The following is a 25,383-nucleotide window of genomic DNA, read 5'->3' on the forward strand; positions in this document are numbered from 1 at the left end:
GTGTTTTAAGGATGAATTTGCCTAGAGAGTGGTATGACTTAGTCTGCCTTGAACAAATAGATAATGATCTTAAGAAAGGTGATATTTTAATTGAATACGTAGATGGCTCAGGACAGCTGAGACAGGAAAATATTGAATGTGGGAACAGAATGTGGGAACTTTAGGGAAGGATGATGGCAAGCAGAGTAAAAGTGACACTACTAATACTCCTTTAGTCGTCATTCAGAATACTCATTATGTTAAATGCCAGACATCTACCAGACAGCTCAAAAGTATCCAGAGAATAAGCTTAAGGTAAATATTTAATAGATATCAAGATAGGTCAAGATAGATATTAAGATCTTCAGATGGAGTAATGGAAACTAAGCATACGTGACTTTAAATTTTCACTAACCTTTATAGCTGTGTGTCTTTCAAAATGATCTTAGTCTCTCTGAGCTATCTTTTGCTACTAGGCACAATGATAATAATAATCTTACTACAAAGTTGTTTCCAGAATTATGTGATTTATATAAAACAGTGCGTGTAGTTTAGTGGGTAATCAACATATTATAAATATTATTTTTATACCATATTTGTTGTCCAGCCTACAACACTAGAGCAGAATACCGAAAGTGTTTTAGGGAAAGATTTCAGTGCTTCTGGTGGAAGCTCTCTCAAGAAATGAGTTGCACCTGCATTTAAAGTTCTGCTACCCATTAAAGACAAATTTAAGATAAAAACCAAAACCAAAACTGGTATCATTAAACTCTCTAGGGAGTCAGGATTTAGAGGCCAAATGTAAGCAGTTCTAGTAGACATAATATATGGTGATAGGTCATAGACAAATAACAGAGACGGCAGGTGATGCAACTTTAATCTGGGAGTATGAAGAAGTAGGAAATGGGGAAGTCTTAGTTTAGAAGTGCTTGACCCTTATTAAGATTTAGGGAATCCACAGTAAATAATTCATGGGTGACAGATATTTTAAAATACACAAGAACATTTTTTAGAATAGCTCAAAAATAAATCAGTGGTTTAACTTGGACAGTATGTTTTAAGCAAACTCATTGTATTTGGCACATTAATAGAATCAAAGTAATCAGACTATTGAGACAGCCTTGGATTAGGTTTTACTTGTACTGTTGACTCTTGAACAACATGGATTTAAGCTGAACATGCACACTTCCACTTATTTTTTAAATAAATACATATAGTACTGTAAATATATTTTTCCATATGATTTTTATAAGAATATGTTCTTTATTTGAGCTAATCTATCATAAGAATACAATATATAATATAACATACAAAATATGTGTTAATAGACTAGTTATGTTATCAAGAAAGACTTCCTGTCAACAGTAGTCTATTAGCAGTTAAGTTTTGGGGGAGTAAAAAGTTATATATGGATTTTACTTCTCATGGGGGCAGTGTCCCTAATCCGTATGTTGTTCAAGGGTCCAATGTATTAGATTATCTCAATATGTTATATATATGTATATGAGCTACATATATACATATATATATATGCATTTTATTCAGTACTTTTATAATTTCTAAAAGTTAGATAATGCTCCAGAAGCATTAAATCTGTTTTTTTCAAAATGAAAGAAATGTGTTCATATAATAGTCAAGGAAAAATGCAAACAATTATTTAAATAGCAATTATTCTCAAAATCATATTTGTGACCCAAATATCTTCTGAGATGCTATTTATTCTACAAGTTTTACTTAAACATCTAATATTGTCCAGTCAATTACATGTTATATGTAGTTTTCTTCCTGCCTATATGTTATTCTTCTTTGTAAGATACTATAATTTTAAAATATTTTCTTCTAACTAACTAGTTTCTATAGACCACACTTTAGCAAACCAATCACAGTTTAATAAACAAAAAATTTCAAAGGTGTACATTGCCACTGATGGCTAATCTCTATTAAAACTGTATTTTAATTACTTTACATACAATTAGTATTATAAATTGTATTATACAAGTATAAACACATATTAATTTTAAGTAAATAAAATAAGTAATTAAATAAGTGAACTCACTGATTTGAAAAACTTGATCACAAATAAATATAGTAATAACTTTTGAATTGTGTGCTATATTAAATATAGTTCAAATTAAACATTTTAAGGTCTTCACTAGCTAGAAATTAAAAACAAAAGAGACAGACTGAAAAATATAGATCTCTTTATTTTATATAACCAGAGGAAAAGGAGGTGAGATGAGAAAAAATATATATCTAGTGACATATAGAGAATTTCTGTAAAACAAAGATCTTTGTAAATAAAACCTGACAGAATTTAAGATTAGAGGCATTTGGATGACACAGTTGTTTGTGCATTGACGATTTCAGGCTCAGGTCAAAATCTCACCTTTCATGAGTTCAAGCCCTGCATCGGACTGTGCACTGACAGATTGGAATTCTCTCTCTCCCTTTCTCTCCCCCTCCTCTGCTCATGCTCTCTGTCTCTCTCTCTCAAAAATAAATAAACTTAACAAAAAGACATTAAGATGAATATCATAGGTTTAAAGGAAAAAAAGAGAAAACTATGTATTGAAAGCTACTATTGAATATGCTGGTATTATTTGAGACTCTTTTGCTCATTTTCATAATATATTATTCAATAGGATGTTCATTTTCTTGAGAAAGAAACAACCGTATGTATCATGTTCATAAGGGCTTTTTTCACTTGCTGGTTCCTTAAAGTGTAGATGAAAGGATTTAAAAGTGGAGCAATGGAGGTATTGAGCAGTGCAATTCCCTTGGAAAAAGATATTCTTTGTTTGACTGATGGCTTAACATACATGAAGATACAGCTGCCATAAGAAAGCGATATCACAATCATGTGAGAGGAACATGTTGAAAAAGCCTTTTTCCTCTGATTAGCTGAAGGGATTTTTAGGATTGTCAGTGCAATAAAGCTGTAGGAGATTATCACCATTACCAATGTGATCACAAGTGTCACTGCTGCACAAATGAATCCCATGGTCTCTAAGAGCTGTGTGTCTGAGCATGAGATCTGCAGCAGGGGAGTTGTATCACAGTAGAAATGGTCAACAATGTTGGAGGCACAGAAGTCAAGGTTTATGCCTAGGAGGAGAGGTGGAAAGATGACTAAAAACCCAGCAAGCCAACAACAGAAGACAAGTTGTATGCAGATCTTACTGCTCATAATGGTCATGTAATGCAGGGGCTTACAGATGGCCACATAGCGGTCATAGGACATGGCTGCCAGCAAGTAAAATTCAGATGTACCAAGAAGGAAGGCAAAAAACACTTGAGCTGCACAACAGTTAAAAGAAATGGTTTTGTCCCCAGTTGCCATAGCAACCAACAATTTAGGGATGCATGTGGAAGTGTAGGAAATTTCTAAGAAGGAAAAATTCCGAAGGAAAAAATACATGGGGGTCTTGAGGTGCATATCCACCAGGGTGAGTGTGATGATGAGCAGATTGCCAGTGACACTTAGCAAGTAGGTGAGAAGCAGGAAGACAAACAGCACAACTGTCAGTTGGGGATCATCAGTCAAACCTGCCAGGATAAACACTGTCACTTGTGTGTGGTTTCCCATTACTGTCCTCTACCTTTCCAGGTTTAATTGAAAAGAAAGAAAGAAATTGATAATCATTAAAGGGAAAATAGTTGCGGTAAATGTGTCTAAGGTAAAATTAGGAAACAATACTTCATATAGAGTCATAACATTCATGTTTTAGAAGGTTATGCCAGGAAGAACAATACTTTGCATTTCCAGAGTATCTGGACAGAGAAGTTTATGTTTAGTTTGCAGTTATGCCAGAGAATAACCTATATGATGATAGCAATTGTTGACTGTTTTTATATACGCGAGAGTATAAGAGGGTAATTAGAAGGACTTTTAAAGCATAGACTAATGCTATTTATCTCTTGAGTTTAGCAAGAGTTGAGATGGATGTCATTTCTTATTCAATTAAGAGCTTTGTATTCAGAACCAAAATGATTATTGTCATTAAAAGTACTTCAGAAAATGGTTTTCATAGAATACACACACACACACACACACACACACACCTCACTATCATCAATAGACAGGGTTATATAACTTTACCATTATATTCAAAGGCCTGAATCTTCTGTCATTTACTTTCATGGCTAATGGGATATAGTTTCCAATAAGTGAATATGAAATACCATGGATAATTTTATTTTCTGTCCTTAGTGGCATTTCCATCCCATCAAACTCTGGTATCATCCCCACTCTTCCCATGTTTTACTCCCAAAGAAAATCAGCAGGAATAGTCTGGTAATATTGGTGTATCTCATAAGAAACTGCAGTTTTCCTCTGTAAGTTATGATTCTGAAAAATGAGAAAAAATTAGAGAGTCATGGATATAGAAGCATATAGAAATATATAAATATGGGTTCAGGAAATCATGAGGTGGAAGAAAGATAAAGATAAACCTCTATGGAAACCTAGAGATGTAGAATAGATTTTTAGAAATAGGTTATTGAGCTTTAGGAAAAAAGTAAAAGAAATAAATTAGTAAGAAACATTTAAAAGAAGATTTAAACATTTAAATCAGTAATAATCCTAAAATCAAAAATATGTAAATTAGTAATACTAAATAAACATTATAAGAAAATATTTGCCATGAAACTTCTCTCCATTTGCTTCTGTGCTTTACACTTGCCATTTTAATCTTTGTCTAAAACATAGACGGAAAAGATCAACAATTTGAGGCTAACATGGCTTGAAAGAGATGAAGAGTATTTGGTAAATTTCAAACACAATGAATCACAGAATAGTGTTGACAAAGTTTTAGGAGGCATGTACTTCCCTATTAAGGATAGTCAAATGTTTGGCTAAAATGTAATTAAATAAATACTGACTATAGATAACTAGTCATCTCAACATATGGCACATATTAGAGACAACCAGATTGTTCTGGTTTGCATAGCTAGCCAATTGGACATCAAGATTAGGTTTGCAAGAGTGTTCTTTCCTAAGTTGTCCTCTGAAAAATAAAAAATTTCTACCAATGATTATAGGATAGCTTATTGTGTTTTTTTTTAAATAATGATTTTAAGGAAAATTTCTTTCCTTGGTACCTTATATCAAACACATAAAATAAATAAGGTTTAGTAATGGGCCATAGATAAGACAATGTTTCCTGTTTTGAAAATATCAATGTAATGATTTCCAATCTCTAAGACATACACTATAATTTCAAAGCTATCTATATGAATAAAAATAAACATAGAGTACAAATAAAAATTGTTTCCAGTTATATCTAGAGGTATTTATAGGAGGAGGCTAAGATAAAAAATAAGATCTGTTGTTGAAATCATGTTAATAATGTAGATATATATGGGTGCAAAAGAAAGGATGGTTGTTTTTCCTGGACATTCCTCTTACATTCACATAATTGTGAAGTGATCAATTATAAATTTTTCTTCTTTTACACAATTACTCCAAAGGCAACAACTGCAGGAATGTTATATCTAAAACATCTAAATCACAGTTTGACTATGTCAAATTATTTCTTTGTCCAACTATAACAGTTATACACACCAACTATCCCCAACACATATTGTATGTTAACAAAGCTCACATTACAAAACCATTAGAAGTCAGGCTTATGTTAAATGTTATGAATATTAGTAAAATTTTAAAAAGGTACATTTTTTCAAAACTAAATTTTCATTGTATTCTTTTTTCATGATTTTCCCTAAATCAAAATTTGAAGCTTAGAAAAAAATAAGGTTCATACCATAATGGTAAAAATAAGACAAGATGGATTAAAACAAATCTAATGGAAATATGGTCTTTAAATTTTAGACATACCTATTCTTTTCATCCTTTTGAGTCCTAATCAGTCTGCCAAAAGTACCCAAAAACTCGAACACATTTTTTGAAGATATTAAACATTTATTCTGGCAGGTTATCTCTGCTTCAATATTTAACTCTTTTTTATCTTTTATCATCACGCTGAACAGACCACAAAGATAATTCCATTCTTCTCTGAAGGGGTTTCCCTCTATCCCACAATCTGACTGATTTTCTTATTTACTTATGGCAACTTTTAAATGGCTTTAAAAAGGGTTTTTTCTCCAGATTTTTAGACTAGTATATTAAATTTCCCCATCACTACAATTTACTTACTTATGTTTTGAGTGCTTTTCTTAGTATTATTCATAGTGCCATATGAAATTTATCAGCACTTAATCCCATTGAGTACTTATGCTTTCTGTACCTTGAAGGAAAATATCTAAAGATTATGAGGAGTTCCCAGAGGATATGAGATCCAAAAACACCATCCTCAAGGGGTCACAAATTTATACATTATACACGAGTCTTCCCCAGGTACTAAATACTTAAAATAATAAATTACATACTTTTTTCAAAACTGCTTTTAACTGTATCTCCAAAGCTTTCAGTATAGATTTCCCTAATGTGTGTTTGCCCTTCCACACAGATATGTTTTGAAACCCTAAATACATAGATAAGAAACTAGAAGTCAAAAATGAAAAGACCATTTTAGTTGGTAATAACAAGTGACAGTATTAGTTGGGGGATTTATTAACCTGTCATAGAAAAATTGCACCTGGAATATCTAACATTTTATGTCCATGTAGTCATTTTGTTTTTATTCTGAATTCAGTCTTTCCTCCAAATCTTCTTTACAATCTGATCTAGTAGATTTTACAGTGATTATTTCATAACACCCAAGCATTCTCCACTTCCTCTGCATTAATGGAATACTTGTCTGTGTCTATAGCTATCCTTCCTTGCAACTTGTTGTGATCATGTGACTAAATTATGAGCAAAAGACATAAGTGGAGATGTCGTGTACTTTCCTTTGATTGTTCTTTGATACAAGGGGTTTGCCCTCCTCTTCCTTTCTGCTACTCCCTCACACTGTTGTGAGGCAGATGGGCTGGCAAACCATCTGGAACCATAAGTATGAGCAATCACATGAGAAATACACTGGCCATTCAATAAGAGCCAGCACACCCGGGGCGCCTGGGTGGCTTAGTCGGTTAAGCGACCGACTTTCGCTTAGGTCATGATCTCGCAGTTCGTGGGTTCGAGCCCCGCGTCGGGCTCTGTGCTGACTGCCAGCTCAGAGCCTGGAGCCTGTTTCAGTCTGTGACTCCCTCTCTCTCTGGCCCTCCCCTGCTCACACTGTCTCTCTCTCTCTCTCCTAGAAATAAATAAAAATATTTAAAAAAAAAAAAAAGAGCACACCCAAGTTCCTGACATCATTGCAGGTCCTACCAGCTTAGAAAAACAGTGACTTCATGGAAGAGTTCCATGTTGTGATATTTGTCTTTCTTACTCTCTACCAAATCTATGATGTTAATCAAAACCTGAGAAGGGTCTAAACTTTTATCTAGAGTCTAACAGGTTGGCTGACCATCATTTCATAGATACTGATGGGGAGGCAAGCCTACCAGGGCAGACAACTTTATTATGCATTATATAGCAGGAAGCAGGAGCTTCATGTTCTCCGCAGGTCTCCTGACTCCTAAATTCTCTTCACGGAAGGGCCCTAATGGATATTGTTATTTACACAATGCATCTACATCTAAAACTGAGGAACCCCAGGTTAGTAAATTCTCAGTCTTGTGAAGAGAAAATCTGCTTAACTTTGCCCTTCACGAAGACAGTATCTTTAATATACTGCTGAAGGGAAGAAATTGGCCAAATCTATTATAAAACATTCTTGAAAACAGAGTCCTGAACAAAAGCTATCACAACGTGTAGAAATGTTTCAGAATTTCCTCCCTCATTTCTAAACCCTATTATCTTCCACTTTCATAAGTATATACCCTGACATTCTATCATCATTAAATTAAGATTGGCTCAGAGATGAGGGCAAACAATCCCTGTAAGTTCCAGGTTTTACCCTCTTCAGTGGACAGTTTTCCTGGCAAAGGAATATATATCCATTCAGGAAAACTGGAGGGAGATTTAGATATTAATATCAATGCATGGTTCTTCCTCACGGATAACTTCCGTCATGGATTCTGGCTCTGTGAAAAATCATCCTGAATATATTGTTCAAATGTGTATACTCAAGGCCAAGTAGAAAACCATGGAGTTATCCCTCATTAACAAATAGTAAATCTAAAACATCTTTCCCTGACAAAGCTGCAGTACTTGATGTTATCACCTGATACTTTAAAAAATGATACAGGAATGGTGATCCATTCTATATACCCATGTAATTCAAATGTTTACCTGTCCTACCACAGACAAATTTCAGAGGGTCACAGTAAATTCATAGGCTTAATTAGATGGTAACGTCAATTGCAGCTGCATTTTAAGTTATGACCCACTTGTTGGTTTAAATTAAAACAATCTTGGCACTAAATACCGAGTTATTGAATTTTATGGACTAGTAGAGCATAACAGGTAGTTTGCATCACCTTGAAATAATAAAACAGATAAGACAGACCTTCCTCCTGGCTTTAGGGCCATCTCTGGCCTTTTGCCATAATTTTGACCTTGGGCAAGCAAACCACAATCTGCAGGACAAATACAGCCCACAGGCTGTATTTTTGGTAGCCGTTCATCTAAGAATAGTTTTTACATTCAAAGGTTCAAAAGAGTAAGGAGAAGGTGAGGGACTGGGGATAAGAGAAAGAAAGATGCTTGTAATGATATGTTATGATATCTTTTTAAACACCTGCATCAGAAAATCAGAACTTCTCAGGCAAAGTATTTTTTAAATACACATTAAGAGAAATATATAATTTTATTTTACAAATAGATATATTCCAATTTTCTCTTTTCAAGTACCCATCAGTACCCAACAAATACCCATCAATAGTATGCTTTCATGAAGATATTTTCTTACCATTCTGTTCCAAAATACATGATATTTTAACAATAATGAAAAAGTAACAAGTTTTCAAACAAAAGGTGTAATAAGCTAAAGAAATTTAGCTTAAAGAAATTGATTGCTTGAATTTTTTGCCATGATTGTTGTTACTGAAGAGTATACAAGTTCATTAATTATGAAAATGCTCATCCACCCATTGGAAAATTTAGAATTATTTTAATCTTTATTAAAATATTCCAAATAAAGACTTTCTGTGCACTTTAAAAAATATTTGTATAAATATAAAAGTATAGGCAGCAGATTAACATTAGAGAATATAGAAATGTAGTAACTCAATATCAAAAACAAATTCAAATAGGACAGATGAATAATTATTGTGATTTTCACTTCTTTTTTTCAATCTGATTCTTTTTTTTTCTCTTAAAATATTCTTATTTAAATACAAGTTAGTTTACATATAGTGTAATAATGGTTTCAGGAGTAGAATTTAGTGATTCATCACTTGCATATAACAGCCGGTGCTCATCCCAACAAGTGCCCTCCTTAATGCCCATTACCCATTTAGCCCATCCCTCCACCCAACACCCCTCCAGCAACCTCCATTTATTCTCTGTATTTAAGAGTCTTTTATGGTTTTTCTTCCTGTTTTTATCTTTGATTTTCACTTCTTTTGATGTGATCAGCATGCATTGTAAGGCATCAGTTTTGAACTATGATGGTCCTTCTAGTTAAGTATCAAGATCCAGTAGGCTTGGAATAAGACTTCCAGATAGTTTATCACATAATTAAACTGATATTTGCAAATATAATAATACGTGTTTCATCAAATTGAATCTAATAGTTGTACCATTAATATTAAAATTAACATATATCTAAAGTTACATTATAAAATATATTCATTTGCCTAATTTCCTTGCTTAATTTCTATTTTTCTATTAAAATGTTTAAATATTGTATACTGTAATAAATATAATTTATAAACAAATAAATATACATATACTATGAAATTCAAGTTTTTGTGTTTTATTTTTTTACTGACAGAGGGTATGATAAAGAGTAATAATAATAAGCAAAAGAAATTTATAAATTGTTTGAAATGATTGCCATGACCTCTGTTTACAGAAAAAAAATCCACATTATTTAAGGACATATGATTAGTGATTCAATCTATTTAATAGTTATAGGCTGATTCCCATTTTTTATTTTGCCTTGAGTCAGTGATAACTTGTGGGTTTCTAGAAATATGTGCTTCTTAGCTAAGTTTTAAAAATCTAGGTGGTGTATTAACTCTATATAGAATATATGTAAAATTGAATCTCTGAATTCCAGAACAGTGAAAGGAACACGGAAAAATTAAAGTCTAATTTTGTCTTCCTCTGAGTGAATTTTAAAAGGAAATAGATAGGGGCACTGGGGTGATTCAGTTGGTTGAGCATTCGACTTCGGCTCAGATCATGATCTCACGGTTCGTGGGTTCCAGCCCCGGGACAGGCTCTGTGCTAAAGCTTGCTCAGAGCCTGGAGCTTGCTTAGAATTCTGTGTCTCCTTCTCTCTCTGCCCTTCCCTTGTTCAAGTTCTGTCTCTCTCTGTCTCTCAAAAAGAAATAAGTGTAAAAAAAAATTTTTTTAAATAAATAAAACAAAATAAAAGGAAATAGATAAGAGCACCAAATAAAAAGGCAAATAATTTTGGCCCAAATAAGGGACAGATAAGGGAAAGAATTAGGCTTTGGAGGTTAGTCAAGTCACTATGAAAATTATGTCAAGAAAAATAGTTAATATTATTTTGAATACAAACATTGAACTTTTGTGAAACACTCTACCCTTCTTGCTTTATTTTATTCATAACCTCAGTAATATCACTAAAATGGTTCACTTAATTGAGAAAATCTCAATCTTTTTGAGCATGTGCTTAAAAGCATCTTGCACTTGTTTGTTTCTCAGTGTATAAATGAAGGGATTCAGCATCGGGGCAATAGAAGTACTGAGCAAGGCTATCCCTTTATTTAAAGACACTCTTTCCTTTGTAGAGGGCTTCACATACATGAAGATGCAGCTGCCGTAAGAAATGGACACGACTACCATATGAGAAGAACATGTAGAAAAGGCTTTCTTCCTCTGTTGAGAAGAAGGTATCTTCAGAATAGTCCTGATGATGTTTGCATAGGAGAGAATCACTAATACCAGTGTAACCAGGAGTGTCAAAATGGCTGAGAGAAATGCCATTAATTCTATTACAGCTGTGTCTGTGCAAGAGAGCTGTAATATAGGAGAAAAATCACAGAAGAAATGATCTACAGTGTTGGCTGCGCAGAAGTCTAGCTGGAGACCCACAAGGAGTGGTGGGACAATTACTGTACAACCGGCCAACCACGAAGCAAAGACCAACACGTTGCAGACTCTGTCACTCATGATGGTGGTGTAATGCAAGGGTTTGCAGATGGCTACATAGCGATCATAGGACATGGCAGCCAGAAGAAAAAATTCGATTGCACCCAAGACAGTAGTAAAAAACAGCTGTGTTGCACAATTGTTGTAAGAAATGGTCTTGTCACCTGTTGCCATACTGACAAGAAATTTTGGGATGCAGACAGTTGTGAATGAGATTTCTAAAAATGAGAAACTCCTGAGGAAGAAATACATGGGTGTCTTTAGACGAGAATCTAGAAGGGTGAGGGTGATTATGGTTAGGTTCCCAGTGACACTCAACATATAGGTGAAAAAAAGGAGAAGAAAAATAACCACTCGTAATTGTGGGTTATCAGTCAGTCCAAGAAGAATGAAGGTTGTTACCATGGTGTGGTTTCTCATGGCTGACTGCTACCAATAAAATAATAATAAAATAAGGAATAAGAAAAAATGAGAGTTAAAGGGGATAAGGCTATATGAGACACCTATTATCTTGAGATCATCCATATACATGTTGTACCGACACCCAGCCTCCTTCCATATTCTGCTAGTCAGCAGTAATAGCCTCTAAAAATTCGCTTGTATAATTTGTACTCAAAATTTCACTAACTCAGTGCAACTCTCTGAGTTCCTTTTCTCCTGTCATAAATTCAGGCATTCCAAAAGAATAATACATGACATTTACAAAGTTATATGAAGACAGAAACAAAGAAACAGAAAAAATTGTCATAATATTTTAACTTGCATCTTCTGCAGTTGCCATTTTTTACAATCTATTTAGTTTACATTAAATTATTTTACATCATCAAGTGACTCGTTCTTCTTTGCTAAACATGTCTCTTTCTGTTCATTACTCATTATGACAGTATTCTGTAAGTTAGATTTCAGCTGAAGACTCTTCACCCTTTAAAAAACATAAACTTGACTTAAACATCTGAGGCCCGTTACAGTGGGGATTCAGTACTTTCACCAAACTTCCGCAAACTCTTCAAGTTTGAAATCCTCATGACCACTTTAGTTCTGCTTTCTCATATTTCCTTTGGATTTACTTTCATCTCACTTGTCCTGTTTATTCTTTCTGTGCTATGAACCCAAGCAGACAGGAAGTGTATCCTCATGCATGATGACTGTATTATTTATGTAGCATGCCTTATTTAGCTTTTGTCGTAACAGAGGAGGGTTCTAGAAAACAAGTCATAAAAAATTTTTATCTACTTATGCCTAGTAGTTGGTTTTAGTGTCACTGTTCTGCATGGCTTTCCCTGTTGCCATAGTAGCCTCTTCACTTCTTTCTTACTCATGTCCCCCCCACTCTCTTCTCTTATTCTCTTGTTTTATGCTTACCACATTAAAATATGGAATTATTTTGGGGCACTTGGGTGGCTCAGTTGGTTAAAGTGTCCATTCTTGGTTTGGGCTCAGGTCATGATCTCACCACTTTGTGAGTTTGAGCCCCGCATTGGGCTCTATACTGACAGTGTGGAGCCTGCTTGGGATTCTGTCTCTCCCCCTGTCTCTGCCCCTCCTCCACTTGTGTTGTCTTTGTCTCTCTCAAAATAAACAAATAAACTTTAAAAATTACATAGAATTATGTTACCTTTTCATTTTTTTCTTACTTTCCATCTTTTTCCAGGCCATGCCTATGTCCTCATGTTTATCATCTCAAAAGTCTATCACCAATGTTTTCTAAAGCATGACTGTATTTCTTAAGAAGAGTATATTGTCATATGTTACATTGCATCTTAACCTTTTTACACTTTGGGGCTCCTGGGCGGCTCAGTTGGTTGAGCGTCTGACTTTGGCTCAGGTCATGATCTCATGGTTCGTGGGTTGCCCCACATAGGCTTGAGATTCTCTCTGTTTCTTCCTCTCTCTCTGTCCTTCCCTGACTTGAACTTTCTCTTTCTTAAAATAAATAAATGGACTTAAAAAGTAAACTTTTTACACTTCATATATCCTAGTTCAGTTAAAAATGTACAAATATTTCCAATGGTTATAAATAATTACAATACACTGACTTTTTTTTTTCCTCTTTCACTTTATTCCTTTCTTACTTGTTTTCTTTCTTTCCCCAGACTCCTCAATGTATCACTTTTCTAAAAATGTCTACATTCTGTCCATTTAAGTCAAAAGCATAGGAAAATGTCAATCAGCACAGGATGAATTATATAGGGTGCCAAATTATAAAAATAGAAGTGAATCATACATGCATATTCCCAAGCTAAATTTAAACTACAAAAATGCAACCCCCCCAACAAAAACTATTGTAAACTACTGGACATCATTATTTTCTTTTAATTGCGAATAAAATACTTGCTGAATGGCAATAAAGTAGTCATTATTTCTGACCATTTTAATAGTCCTAGGGACTTCTGTACCTACTTTGGTGATTTATAGGTAAGAGGGAAGAGATTCCTTTGGGATATGAAAACTGGATAGTTCATGAAATGTTTAAATTCTATTGAATTCAATAAGAGGAGGTTTCTCAAGTTCAAGGCAAATTCATTTATCTAGTGTCATATTTTATGATATTCACATTGGCTTTGTATACAAAAGGCATGTGTAATTATAATTATCTGAGGAAAACACCACATTCATTTAATAAAATTCATTTCTAAGATTCTGTTGAAGCTTATGAAGGGTATCTATTTAAAGCCTGATTCCTATAAAATGAAGGTGCAAAAGTTTCTTATTAAGACAACCCAGCTGAGTATAAAAAATAGTTTTAACATCATACCATATATTTCAATGACTTACAAATAAATCAACTTTTTTGTTCAGCTTTATCAATTAATATTACTAAAGTACATTTTGTTCCAAACCTTATTGTTGTTAGTAGCAATTTCATTCCCAATTGTCTTCTTTTGATTTAAGTCCCAGAACAGAGGCAATTTCTGAATGTTGCATATCCATCATACTTTTTATATTGCTTTAACCCACTTTTATCTTACATTCTCATCCAAAATACATTGACCCCAGCATCTCACACTCAAGATATGTGAGCTCAAAGATTTTTATGATCACAAGAAATTTATCTAATCTCATTTCTTCTCATTATTTTCTTTAAAGAATCATATCTCCAATTTATGTTATGTTAAATTTGGAGCACATTTGTTTGCATTACATACAAAATAAATATATTTCTTCAAAATTTTTAAATGGAGTGGTACAAAGGGAAAGTTTCAGTCTTATTGTTTATTTTGAAATGTGTCTGGCTTACATGAGAAGCACTATTGCTTCTTTTGTAGTTTTTAAGATTGCAAGAAATATAATCATTTTTGTGTACTCTGCCATTGATCTCAAGAGGATTAACTGATGAAACAATTTTCAAAAGATGGAAACATTTCCCGGGAGACCGTTGTATAAATTCATTAAAAATATGTGAATTATTTATGAAGTGGAGAAAACTCTATGATCCATAAACTCAAGTTTAAAGATGACAAAATCTTCTTTTTGAGGCACCTATATGTTGTAAGCCATAAAGAGTTTTTGGAACTTAGAGCTTTCATATCCATGACAAATATACATTCTACACAAGGAAAATGAAACTCCCCAACCCATATTGTGCAAAGACTTTAAGGGGATTATTGCTAAATATTTGAATCCTGATTTTTTCTCGTACTTACAATGAATTTCGTCTGAAGAGTCTGAGAAGCCAAAATGAAGAAGTTATCAACAAACCATTTACACTATCTATGATAACATTATCCAATTTGGTAGCCACTAAAAACTGAAATGTGGATAGTCTGAACCAAGATGCTCACACACCTCACATCTCAAAGACTTAGTACAAAAAAAGTAAAAAAATCTCTTTAATTTTTAAATATGTATTAGATGTTGAAATGATAATCATTTGGATATACTGGGTTAAAATATTAAAATTTGTTTCACTCGTTCTCTTTCACCTTTTAAAAATAAGGTTACTAGAAATTTTTAAATTATAAATGTTGCTTACATTTGTGTCTTGCATTATATTTTTATTGGACAGTGATGACTTCTAATATCCTCTGCTTTGTAAAATTCAAATTACACACATATATGTTAGACCCTTTGATGTTGTCGCCTAGGTCACAGAGGCTCTGTTCATTAAATATATATATTTGACTTATTGTTTTTCAAATTGAGTAGTCTCTATTAATCTCTAACTTCACTGGCTCTTTTTTTTTTTTTACACTTTGGTTTTATAATCACCTTTCTGCTATTCAACCCTTCCACTGAACTTTTACTTGAGATAGTATTTTTGTTACAGTATTTTTAAAAATCCTTTCATATGTGTATGTTTAAATTTTTTGTGATGAATTCTTATTTTATTTCAAGCTCATTGAAAAAATCAGTCTTCAAAATTGCCCCATATTTGAAACATTTGATATTTCTAATTTCTTCCTGAAATTCCAGTTTCCTGCTGGATTCAGTTTTCTTCAGCTGACAAACTTCCTGCAGCATTTCTTGCAGTGCAGATGTGTTACTGAAAAATACTCTTAGTTTTATTTTATCTGAAAATGTCTTTATTTCCCTTTCACGTTTGAAGCATAGTTGCACCATATAGAATTCTAAATTGACAAATAAGTTTTTTGTTTGTTTGTTTGTTTGTTTGTTTCAGCACTCTAAAGATTGCCCTCTGTTTTCTGGCCTTCATAGCTTGTGAAAAGAAGTCAGAAATTGTTCAAGCCATTGTTCTCTAGTATTCAGAGTATGTAATTCATCCTTTTTCTCTAGCCAGATTTGAGATTTTCCCATTGTCTTCTGTGTTTAGTACTTTGATTATGATGTGTATAGGCATTTAGTCATGCTTGGAGTTAGCTCGGTTTCTTGATACTGTAAATTTATGTCATTCATCACATGTATGAACTTTGGGACTTTTGATTCTTCAAAGCTATCACGTGTCCAAGTTGCCACTATGAAAGGCATTTTATAAATTTCTATAACCCCAATTGCCTATCTTGTCAGATAAAGTTTCTCCTTAAAACTGTTAGTTGATTAAAGCAAGAAAGAAGGAAATAATAAAGGGAAAAGAAAAGAGGGAAAGTCTATGATGGAGATAAAGAAGAAGAAAATAGGGAGTGAAGGAGGAGGGTATTCAGAGATAATCTAATTTGGATCTCAGAATATTGCCTATTATTAAAGACAGAATAATATTAGATTTATAATTAATTTTAATAAATGGCTGGTGCTATTCAGAAAAACTCAGTTTAGTAGAAAATGCAGTTGAATGTGATTATCTCTTTATTTCTTCTTCAACACTCTTATTTTCTTGATGTAGATCAGAATTTCTGATCTATATCATTTGAGTTCTTTCCCTAAAGAATTTTGTTTAACATTTCTTGCAGGACAAATCTGTTAGCAATGAATTCTCTGTTCTTATTTCTGCCTTAGTTTGTTTGGGCTGCTATAACAAAATATTGTAACTGGATGCCTTGACCAACAAACATTTATTTCTCAGCTTTCAAGGCTAGAAAGTATAAGATCTGGAGACCAACAGATCCGGTGTCTGGCAAGACTCTGCTGCATAGATTTCATACACTTTTCACTAGGACCTCACATGGCAGAAGGGAACAGGGGAGTTCTTGAGACATATGCCCTGGACACAGAAGAGGGCTTGATACATTTCAAGCACACAATAAATAGGTATTCTAGGAAGGAATAAATGACTTCACAAATTAATTAAGGTAAAGGGGGCACATGGTACTTTAATATACTATATTTTGTACAGAATCTTCTGAGAACATAGTTGAAGGGTATAGAAAGGAGGCTGTATACTTCGGCATCTCTTGTATAGTGAACAAGTCAGAGATCCTCAGGAAAACATTGCCTTTGGAGCTGAACTCTTTGGAGACATATGCACACAGTTTACAGCATCCCCTGGAAATAAACCATAATCATTTGATAGGATAAATTGTTTAATTTTAGAAATGTGTTGTAGTACTGACTTAAAAATACATTGAATACAAAGGAAAAGAGATACTTGGATAGTTTAAATTGCTGATCTAGAAGTGCCTGGGTGGCTCAGTTGGTTAAGTGTCTGACTTCGGCTCAGGTCACAATCTCATGGTTTGTGGGTTCAAGCCCTGCATCAGGTTCTGTGCTGACAGCTCAGAGCCTGGAGCCTGCTTCAGATTCTGTCTCCGTCTTTCTCTCTACCCCTCTCTTGCTTGGGCACTGTCTCTCTCTTTCTCTCTCAAATATAAATAAACATTAAATTTTTTTAAAAAAAATTGCTGATCTAAGCTAGAAAAGCTAATCACAAAATGCCCACAAGTTTTAAAACTTATTATAAATATTACACATTTCAATGTTGTGCTTGGAAAGAAGAAAAATATAAACCTAAGTGCTTCATATGCAATAGAAATATTAAAAAATGAGAATATCAACAAACAAAATCCTTTGCCTGAATAATTCTGTTTATATGCCTTTCAGGATAATAGTAATTTTAGTGTTTTTGGTTTTTTTAAAATATATTATTTTAAAATTTTTTTTACATGTTTTATTTATTTCTGAGAGAGAAAGAGAAAGAGAATGAGAGACAGAGACAGTGTGAGCAGGGGAAGTTCAGAGAGAGAAGATCTCTCTGCGAGATCATGACCTGAGCCAAAGTTGGATGCTTAACCAACTGAGCCAACCAGGTGCCCCAGTTTTAGTGTTTTACAGACTGATTTATAATCCACATTTTGAAAATAAATATCTCTAAAACTCTGAATACTTTATATTAATAGATTTAAGTTATTCTGATCTTATTTTAATAACAGAGGATCTGAAAATTATTAATTAAATGACACAATTTTGGGTTTTGTTTTAGTTTTTCTTTAAATATTCTAGTTAACATGCATTGCACTGTTGGTTTCGGAAATAGAATTCAGTGATTCATCACTTACAACAGCCATTGCTTCTCATAACAAGTGTCCTTCTAATACCCATTAGCCATCTAGCCCATTCCCCACCCACCTCCATCAACCCTCAGGTTCTTTATCTTTAAGAACCCTTATGGTTTGTTTCCCTCTCCTTTTTTCTTTTATTTTCCCCACCCCACATGTTCATCTGTTTTGTTTCTTAAACAAATCAGTGAAATCATTTGGTGTTTGCCTTTCTCTGACCCACTAATCTAATTTAGCATAATACACTCTAGCTCCATCTATGGTGTTGCAAATGGCAAGTTTTCCATTATATATATATATGTGTGTGTGTGTATATATATATATATATATATATGTATATATATCCCATATTTTTTATCCATTCATCAGATGATAGATATTTTGGCTCTTTCCATAAGTAAGCTATTGTCAACAATGTTGCTATAAACATTGGGGTGCATGTATCCCTTAAAATCTGTATTTTTGTATCCTTTGGGTAAATACCTAGTAATGCAATTATTGGGTCCTAGGGTGCTTCTATTTTTAACTTTTTGAGGAACTCCTATACTGTATTCCAGAGTGGTTGCACCAGTTTGCATTCCTACCAATAGAGTAAGAAGGCTTCCCCTTCTCCACATCCTTGCCAATGTCTGTTTTTTTTCTGTGTTGTTAAATTTAGCCATTCTGGCAAATGTGAGATGGTATCTCAGTGTGATCTGTATTTCCCTGATGATGAGTGATGTTGAGCATCTTTTCATGTGCCTGTTGGTCATCTGTAGGTCTTCTTTGGANTATATATCCCATATTTTTTATCCATTCATCAGATGATAGATATTTTGGCTCTTTCCATAAGTAAGCTATTGTCAACAATGTTGCTATAAACATTGGGGTGCATGTATCCCTTAAAATCTGTATTTTTGTATCCTTTGGGTAAATACCTAGTAATGCAATTATTGGGTCCTAGGGTGCTTCTATTTTTAACTTTTTGAGGAACTCCTATACTGTATTCCAGAGTGGTTGCACCAGTTTGCATTCCTACCAATAGAGTAAGAAGGCTTCCCCTTCTCCACATCCTTGCCAATGTCTGTTTTTTTTTCTGTGTTGTTAAATTTAGCCATTCTGGCAAATGTGAGATGGTATCTCAGTGTGATCTGTATTTCCCTGATGATGAGTGATGTTGAGCATCTTTTCATGTGCCTGTTGGTCATCTGTAGGTCTTCTTTGGACAAAATGTCTATTCAGGTCTTCTGCTCCTTTCTTAAATGGATTATTTGGTTTTAGGGTGTTGAGCTTGATGAATTCCTTATAGATATGCCCTTTATATGATATGTCATTTGTAAATATCTTCTCTCATTCCTTTCATACATTTTGAATTTATTTTTGTGTGCGGTATAAGAAAGTGGTCCAGGTTCAATCATCTGCATGTTGCTGTCCAGTTCTCCCAACACCATTTGTTAAAGAGACTGTCTTTTTTCAATGGATATTATTTCCTGTTTTGTCAAAGGTTAGTTGAACATATACTGTGGGTCCATTTCTGGGGTTTTCTATTGTGTTCCATTGATCTCTATGTCTCTTTTTATGCCAGTACCAGACAGTTTTGATGACTACAGTTTTGTAACATAGCTTGAAGTCCAGAGTCATGATGCTTCCAGCTTTGCTTTTCTTTTTCTGGAATGCTTTGTCTATTCAAGGTCCTTTGTGGTTCCATACAAATTTTAGGATTGTTTGTTCTAACTCTGTGAAGAATGCTGGTGGTATTTTGATAAGGATTGCATTAAATGTGTAAATTTCTTTGGGTAGTAGAGGCATTTTAACTATGTTTGTTCTTCCAGTCCATGAGCATGGAATGTTTTTCCATGTCTTTGTGTCCTCTTCAATTTCCTTCATACGTATTCTTTACTTGTCAGAGTACAGATCTTTTACTTCTTGGGTTAAGTTTATTCCTAGGTACCTTATGGCATATAATTTTTTCATAATATTCTCTTATAATTGTTTATATTTCTGTGGTGTTGGTTCTGATCTCTCCTTTTTCATTTGTGATTTTATTTGAGTCCTTTGATGTTCTTTTTGATAAGCCTGGCTAGGAATTTATCAATTTTATTAATTCTTTCAAAGAATCAGCTCTTAGTTTTGTCGATCTGTTCTAGTTTTTTTGTTATTGTTATTTGTTTGTCTCTATATCATTTATTTTTTCTCTACTCTTCATTATTTCCCTTCTTTTTTTGATTTTAGGCTTTATTTTCTGTTCTTTTCCTAGTTCCTTTAGATGTAAGGTTAAGTTGTGTATTTGAGATTTTTGTTGCTTCTTGAGTTAGGCCNAAATTTCTTTGGGTAGTAGAGGCATTTTAACTATGTTTGTTCTTCCAGTCCATGAGCATGGAATGTTTTTCCATGTCTTTGTGTCCTCTTCAATTTCCTTCATACGTATTCTTTACTTGTCAGAGTACAGATCTTTTACTTCTTGGGTTAAGTTTATTCCTAGGTACCTTATGGTATATAATTTTTCATAATATTCTCTTATAATTGTTTATATTTCTGTGGTATTGGTTCTGATCTCTCCTTTTTCATTTGTGATTTTATTTGAGTCCTTTGATGTTCTTTTTGATAAGCCTGGCTAGGAATTTATCAATTTTGTTAATTCTTTCAAAGAATCAGCTCTTAGTTTTGTTGATCTGTTCTAGTTTCTTTGTTATTTTTATTTGTTTGTCTCTATATCATTTATTTTTTCTCTACTCTTCATTATTTCCCTTCTTTTTTTATTTTAGGTTTATTTTCTGTTCTTTTCCTAGTTCCTTTAGATGTAAGGTTAAGTTGTGTATTTGAGATTTTTGTTGCTTCTTGAGTTAGGCCTGTATTGCTATATACTTCCTTAGGACTGCCTTTGCTGCATCCCAAAGGTTTTGAAATGAAATGACACCATTTTTTAATAAAACAAATGTTCATGATTTTGAAAGGAGGGAAAATTCTTTTGCAGTTTTTAATATAAACATAAATGAAAGTAATAGGCTTGCTAAAAATATTATAATACACTGTTCCAGTGTATGTCTAGGGAGCAGAGTAGCAGGGAAAAAAAATTAGGCCTGATTTGATAACATTCTTACTTGTGGGGATGATGGGTCTGTTTTGACTCAAATCTGCAGCTATTATGATACAATTAAGTTCCTTGGGAATTGTCCCTGAGGTTTGGGAGAATGTGTGTAAGTACTAGGAAGATGTTATTATACTTTGGCACTAATAGCTAGAATCTTTAGAACCTTAAATATTCCCTGGAGAAAACTGTTACTGTATTATCTCTGATGAATTTTTATTAATTCATGAGTTCTTATTTTTATGTACATTTTCCTCACTTCTTATCCTACCTAAAATTCCTAATATGTCTCCAAGGCTTAGCTTTGGCTCCATCTTTTTTTAAAACATGTTTTCTTATTAATCTCCCTTGGTTACCCTAAGCAGTCATATTTATACCTTTAAATTTATGGCACATTATACATTGCTATATTCATGCAGAAATTCTGTCTCCTCAATATGTTGATAAATCACAATAGACAGTGACATTGACTTATACTTCTTTGACTCCTTAGTGTATAATAATCCATTCTCCATGGATCTATTAGATTGTTTAATAAATGTTTTATATTGAGAAGTCCTTAAAGAAGCATCAATGAAGTCATCAAAGAAGAAACTTGCCCTCAAAGGATGAAATGTTTATACCTAGGAGTTTTCATGACATTTAGCTTAATGAGACCTTATATAATTTTCAACCACACAGCCAACTACATTTGAATCGGCTAAGCTCTTGATTACCATATAATTTGGAGGTAGTCAGTATTACTGCAAGTGTCTGAACACTTGCCAAGTGACTGATCATCTGAATAAAATTCACTACAGTTTCTTCTTGGTAATTTCTTAGGTAGAGGTAAATTAGAGTTTTGCTGTAACTCATTCTATACATCAGGTAAGAAGCCAAGAGCTAAATACAAGTCATTGTCTCATCTGAAGAAAATCCAATCTTAATGGTAAATATTTATATTTATGTTCTTCCCTTACTGTCTTACCTCTTTTCTATTTCTTTTATCTTTTTCTTCCCTTTTTCATCATCCTTATTCTGAATCCTTATTCACTTTATTTTGCATTTCACTTTGTGATTCTCTTCCTGTTTTCAGAACTGTAAACAGAAGAAACACTGAATCTGTTTAATTCTGTTCAAGTCAGGTTTACTATGCAATCAGATAAATTTAATGATTGGCATAGGAGATGGTAAAATGAAGAGATGGAATAAAGACAAAACAGACTACATCGACTTATAGAAATGAAAATCAGATAGGACCAAGATAGAGTGTTGATTATCTGAGTAGATGTGGCAAAGGCCAAACCACTGAAGAGCTCTGGTTGTCCTACTGAATTACTTCCAGCATTATGTTAAACCTAAAGCTTGATTTCTGTTTTCATCCATCATAAGTACTTATATATCTATAATCTTGCTTCTCTGTTGCACTCACAGTCAGTTCTTTGAGGCAATATTTATATAATTATCAGGCGAGCATAAGTAGTATGATATTTTAGTGCTTGTATATTGAGAAGAGGAAATAATTATTTTCACATACATGTCCATTTCTTCATCTCATTACCATAAATATACCTAAGTCAAAATATAAAGATAATTTATAAGATAGTTTTTTATTTCATCAGATTTGTAGAAAATAATTCTTTCCTCAAAAGCAAAGTAAGAGCTTTTCATTATAGTTTATCTTATATTAGGCATTTCAAACAATGTCCCATTAGTATACATAATCAATAGCAAATACTAATATTTTGACATTGTTATCTGAATATTTTACAATTGGTGCCTTTACATGATTTTTCTTGGTATTTTTACCAGAACAGAAGCATAACAGGAGGTAAGGATGAAAAACCAAACGACCGTGACAGTATTTATCTTAGCGGGATTGACAGAGGACCCAAAAGTGAAGATTGTGCTATTTGTCTTCCTGCTACTCACCTACTTGCTAAGCATCTCAGGCAACTTACTCATCATTACCCTCACTTTGCTGGATTCTCATCTCAAGACCCCTATGTATTTCTTTCTCCGAAATTTTTCCTTCTTAGAAATTTCTTATACAACTGTCTGTATCCCCAAATTGCTTGTAAGCATGGCAACCGGAGACAATACCATTACCTATAACTGCTGTGCAGCTCAGTTATTTTTTGCCTTCCTTCTTGGAGCATCCGAATTTTATCTCCTGGCTGTCATGTCTTATGATCGTTATGTGGCCATCTGTAAGCCCCTGCATTATACAACCATCATGAGCAACAAAATCTGTATCCAGCTGGTCCTTAGCTCTTGGATCACTGGTTTCCTCATCATCTTTCCAGGACTCATTTTAGGTTTAAGCCTGGACTTCTGTGACTCCAATATCATTGATCACTTCTACTGCGACACTGCTCCCCTCCTGCAGATCTCCTGCACGGATACACATGTTTTGGAACTGATGAGTTTCATCTTAGCTTTGGTGACTCTGCTGGTCACCTTGGCATTAGTGATTCTATCATACACCTATATTGCCCTGACCATTTTAAAAATCCCTTCTGCCAACCAGAGAAAAAAGGCTTTCTCCACATGTTCTTCTCACATGATTGTCATCTCCCTCTCATATGGCAGCTGCATCTTCATGTACATAGAACCCTCGGCCAAACAGAGGATATCCTTAACGAAGGGAGTGGCAGTTCTCAATACCTCAGTCGCACCACTTTTGAACCCTTTTATTTACACTCTAAGGAACCAGCCGGTGAAGCAAGCATTTAAGAACTTGCTAAAAAGAGTTCTGTCTTTATCCAAGTAGAATCATAATGAGGCTTATAAAGAAATTTATAAGGCAAATTGCAAAGGAAGTGTTTATATTGGACCCAATGTCACCATTCTGTCATCCAATATATAATCATACTTGTTCTTTCACTGCTTTCTGAAGTATCATGATATTTACATTGGCTTTTTTTTTTCTCAATAATGCCTACTGTTCAAAACACTGAAACTTTATTTTTCCGTTCCATTATAAGCATTCTCAAATTTGACCTTTTCCTCTCCTCTTCTTCCATTTAATTGTAGCAAATATATGAAAAATTATTTTAATCAACTTTATGCATTAGGTCATGGAGATGTAATTATTTCCATGTTTGTGCAGTATATTTTGTTCTTATATTTGATTTTCTGTAAAATCTTGATAAGTTCAAAACAATTAAATGATGTGTCATCTTTGGGATTTATCCTTTGCTTGGCTTTTTATGTCTCGATACACATTCTTTACTGTTTTTCAATAAATATGTTTAAAAATAGAAATTTGAGATTAAAATGCTGATTTGAGAATTGCAAAGACAACCCACAAGGCTAGTGTAATAAAAAAATGGTATATTTATTTTCTACTATATTTTATTCTATATAAGTAAATAAGTAAATAAATACTGACTCATATGAATGTACTAAATCTGGGCTACTTTGGTTAAGAATAAAACGCTGTATAGAGAGATCGCGTGATACTTTAGCAGCTTTTCCTTATTTATGTTATAACTATTTTCTTTAGAACCTACATCTATAATTTAATAATAACCAGTTATTTTATTTTGTGATTTTTAAGGCTAATTTGAAAGTATAAAATAAGTATAAGTATACTGTCCAGATTAAGAAACAAAACTTGTAGCATAAATTATTCTGATTTTATCTTGTAAATAAAATGAACTGCAAAGAGGTACAGTAAGTTACTCCTGATCACATGACTAGTAAGAGAGATAGAATTTAAATTCATTTCTGCTTCATTCCAGAGGTTACGTCTATGGTACCAGCACTCTGCAGTCAGTTTGTGACAAAGAGTGGTTTACATGTATACCAAAGTGATGATGGCTTCAGTTTTGGGGTTGGGTGTAGAGGTGCAATAAGATACTCAAGCAGGTTACATTGACTGGTATTGTAGTTTACTGTAGTGTCTTGTCATTCTATATATGTGACATACCACTTAAACATCTAGAAAGCTTTGTGATATAGCAATTATGTACTTGTAGGATGCTTCTTACAGTTTTACCATATGACCTGCTATTGACTCATAGAATCAAATTGTCTTGAAGTAGATAATTGTTTTTGTATGTCCAAGGTAATCTCTCTTTCTCCCTCTCAGCCTCTCTCTGTTGCTGTCTCTCTTTCTCTCTCGCACACATGCATACACAAACACATTTGTCTCTATATCTACCTCAGTAATTTCATTTTTTTCTTTCTCTAAAGGTAGAATGATTCTCATAGATGGTATATAGGTCTATAAACCA

At 33.5% G+C, this 25,383-nt stretch overlaps 3 protein-coding genes across 3 annotated transcripts; 1 reads left to right on the forward strand and 2 right to left on the reverse strand.

The window, feature by feature from the left end:
• Positions 1-2,626: 2,626 nt before the first annotated feature.
• On the reverse strand, positions 2,627-3,565 carry LOC144233240 (olfactory receptor 6C74-like). Its single transcript, XM_077766072.1, has one exon. It carries the CDS (start codon positions 3,563-3,565, stop codon positions 2,627-2,629), a length of 939 nt encoding a protein of 312 aa, XP_077622198.1.
• A 7,125-nt stretch (positions 3,566-10,690) lies between these two features.
• Positions 10,691-11,629, reverse strand: LOC144233241 (olfactory receptor 6C74). Its single transcript, XM_077766073.1, has one exon. It carries the CDS (start codon positions 11,627-11,629, stop codon positions 10,691-10,693), a length of 939 nt encoding a protein of 312 aa, XP_077622199.1.
• An 11,350-nt stretch (positions 11,630-22,979) lies between these two features.
• Positions 22,980-23,915, forward strand: LOC144233242 (olfactory receptor 6C76-like). The gene has a single exon (XM_077766074.1). The coding sequence runs from the start codon at positions 22,980-22,982 to the stop codon at positions 23,913-23,915; it is 936 nt and encodes a 311-aa protein (XP_077622200.1).
• The last annotated feature ends 1,468 nt before the right edge of the window (positions 23,916-25,383 follow it).

Source organism: Crocuta crocuta, unplaced genomic scaffold, assembly GCF_008692635.1.
Source record: "Crocuta crocuta isolate KB4526 unplaced genomic scaffold, BGI_CrCroc_1.0 scaffold245, whole genome shotgun sequence".
In the NCBI taxonomy this organism is placed as follows: Eukaryota; Metazoa; Chordata; class Mammalia; order Carnivora; family Hyaenidae; genus Crocuta; species Crocuta crocuta.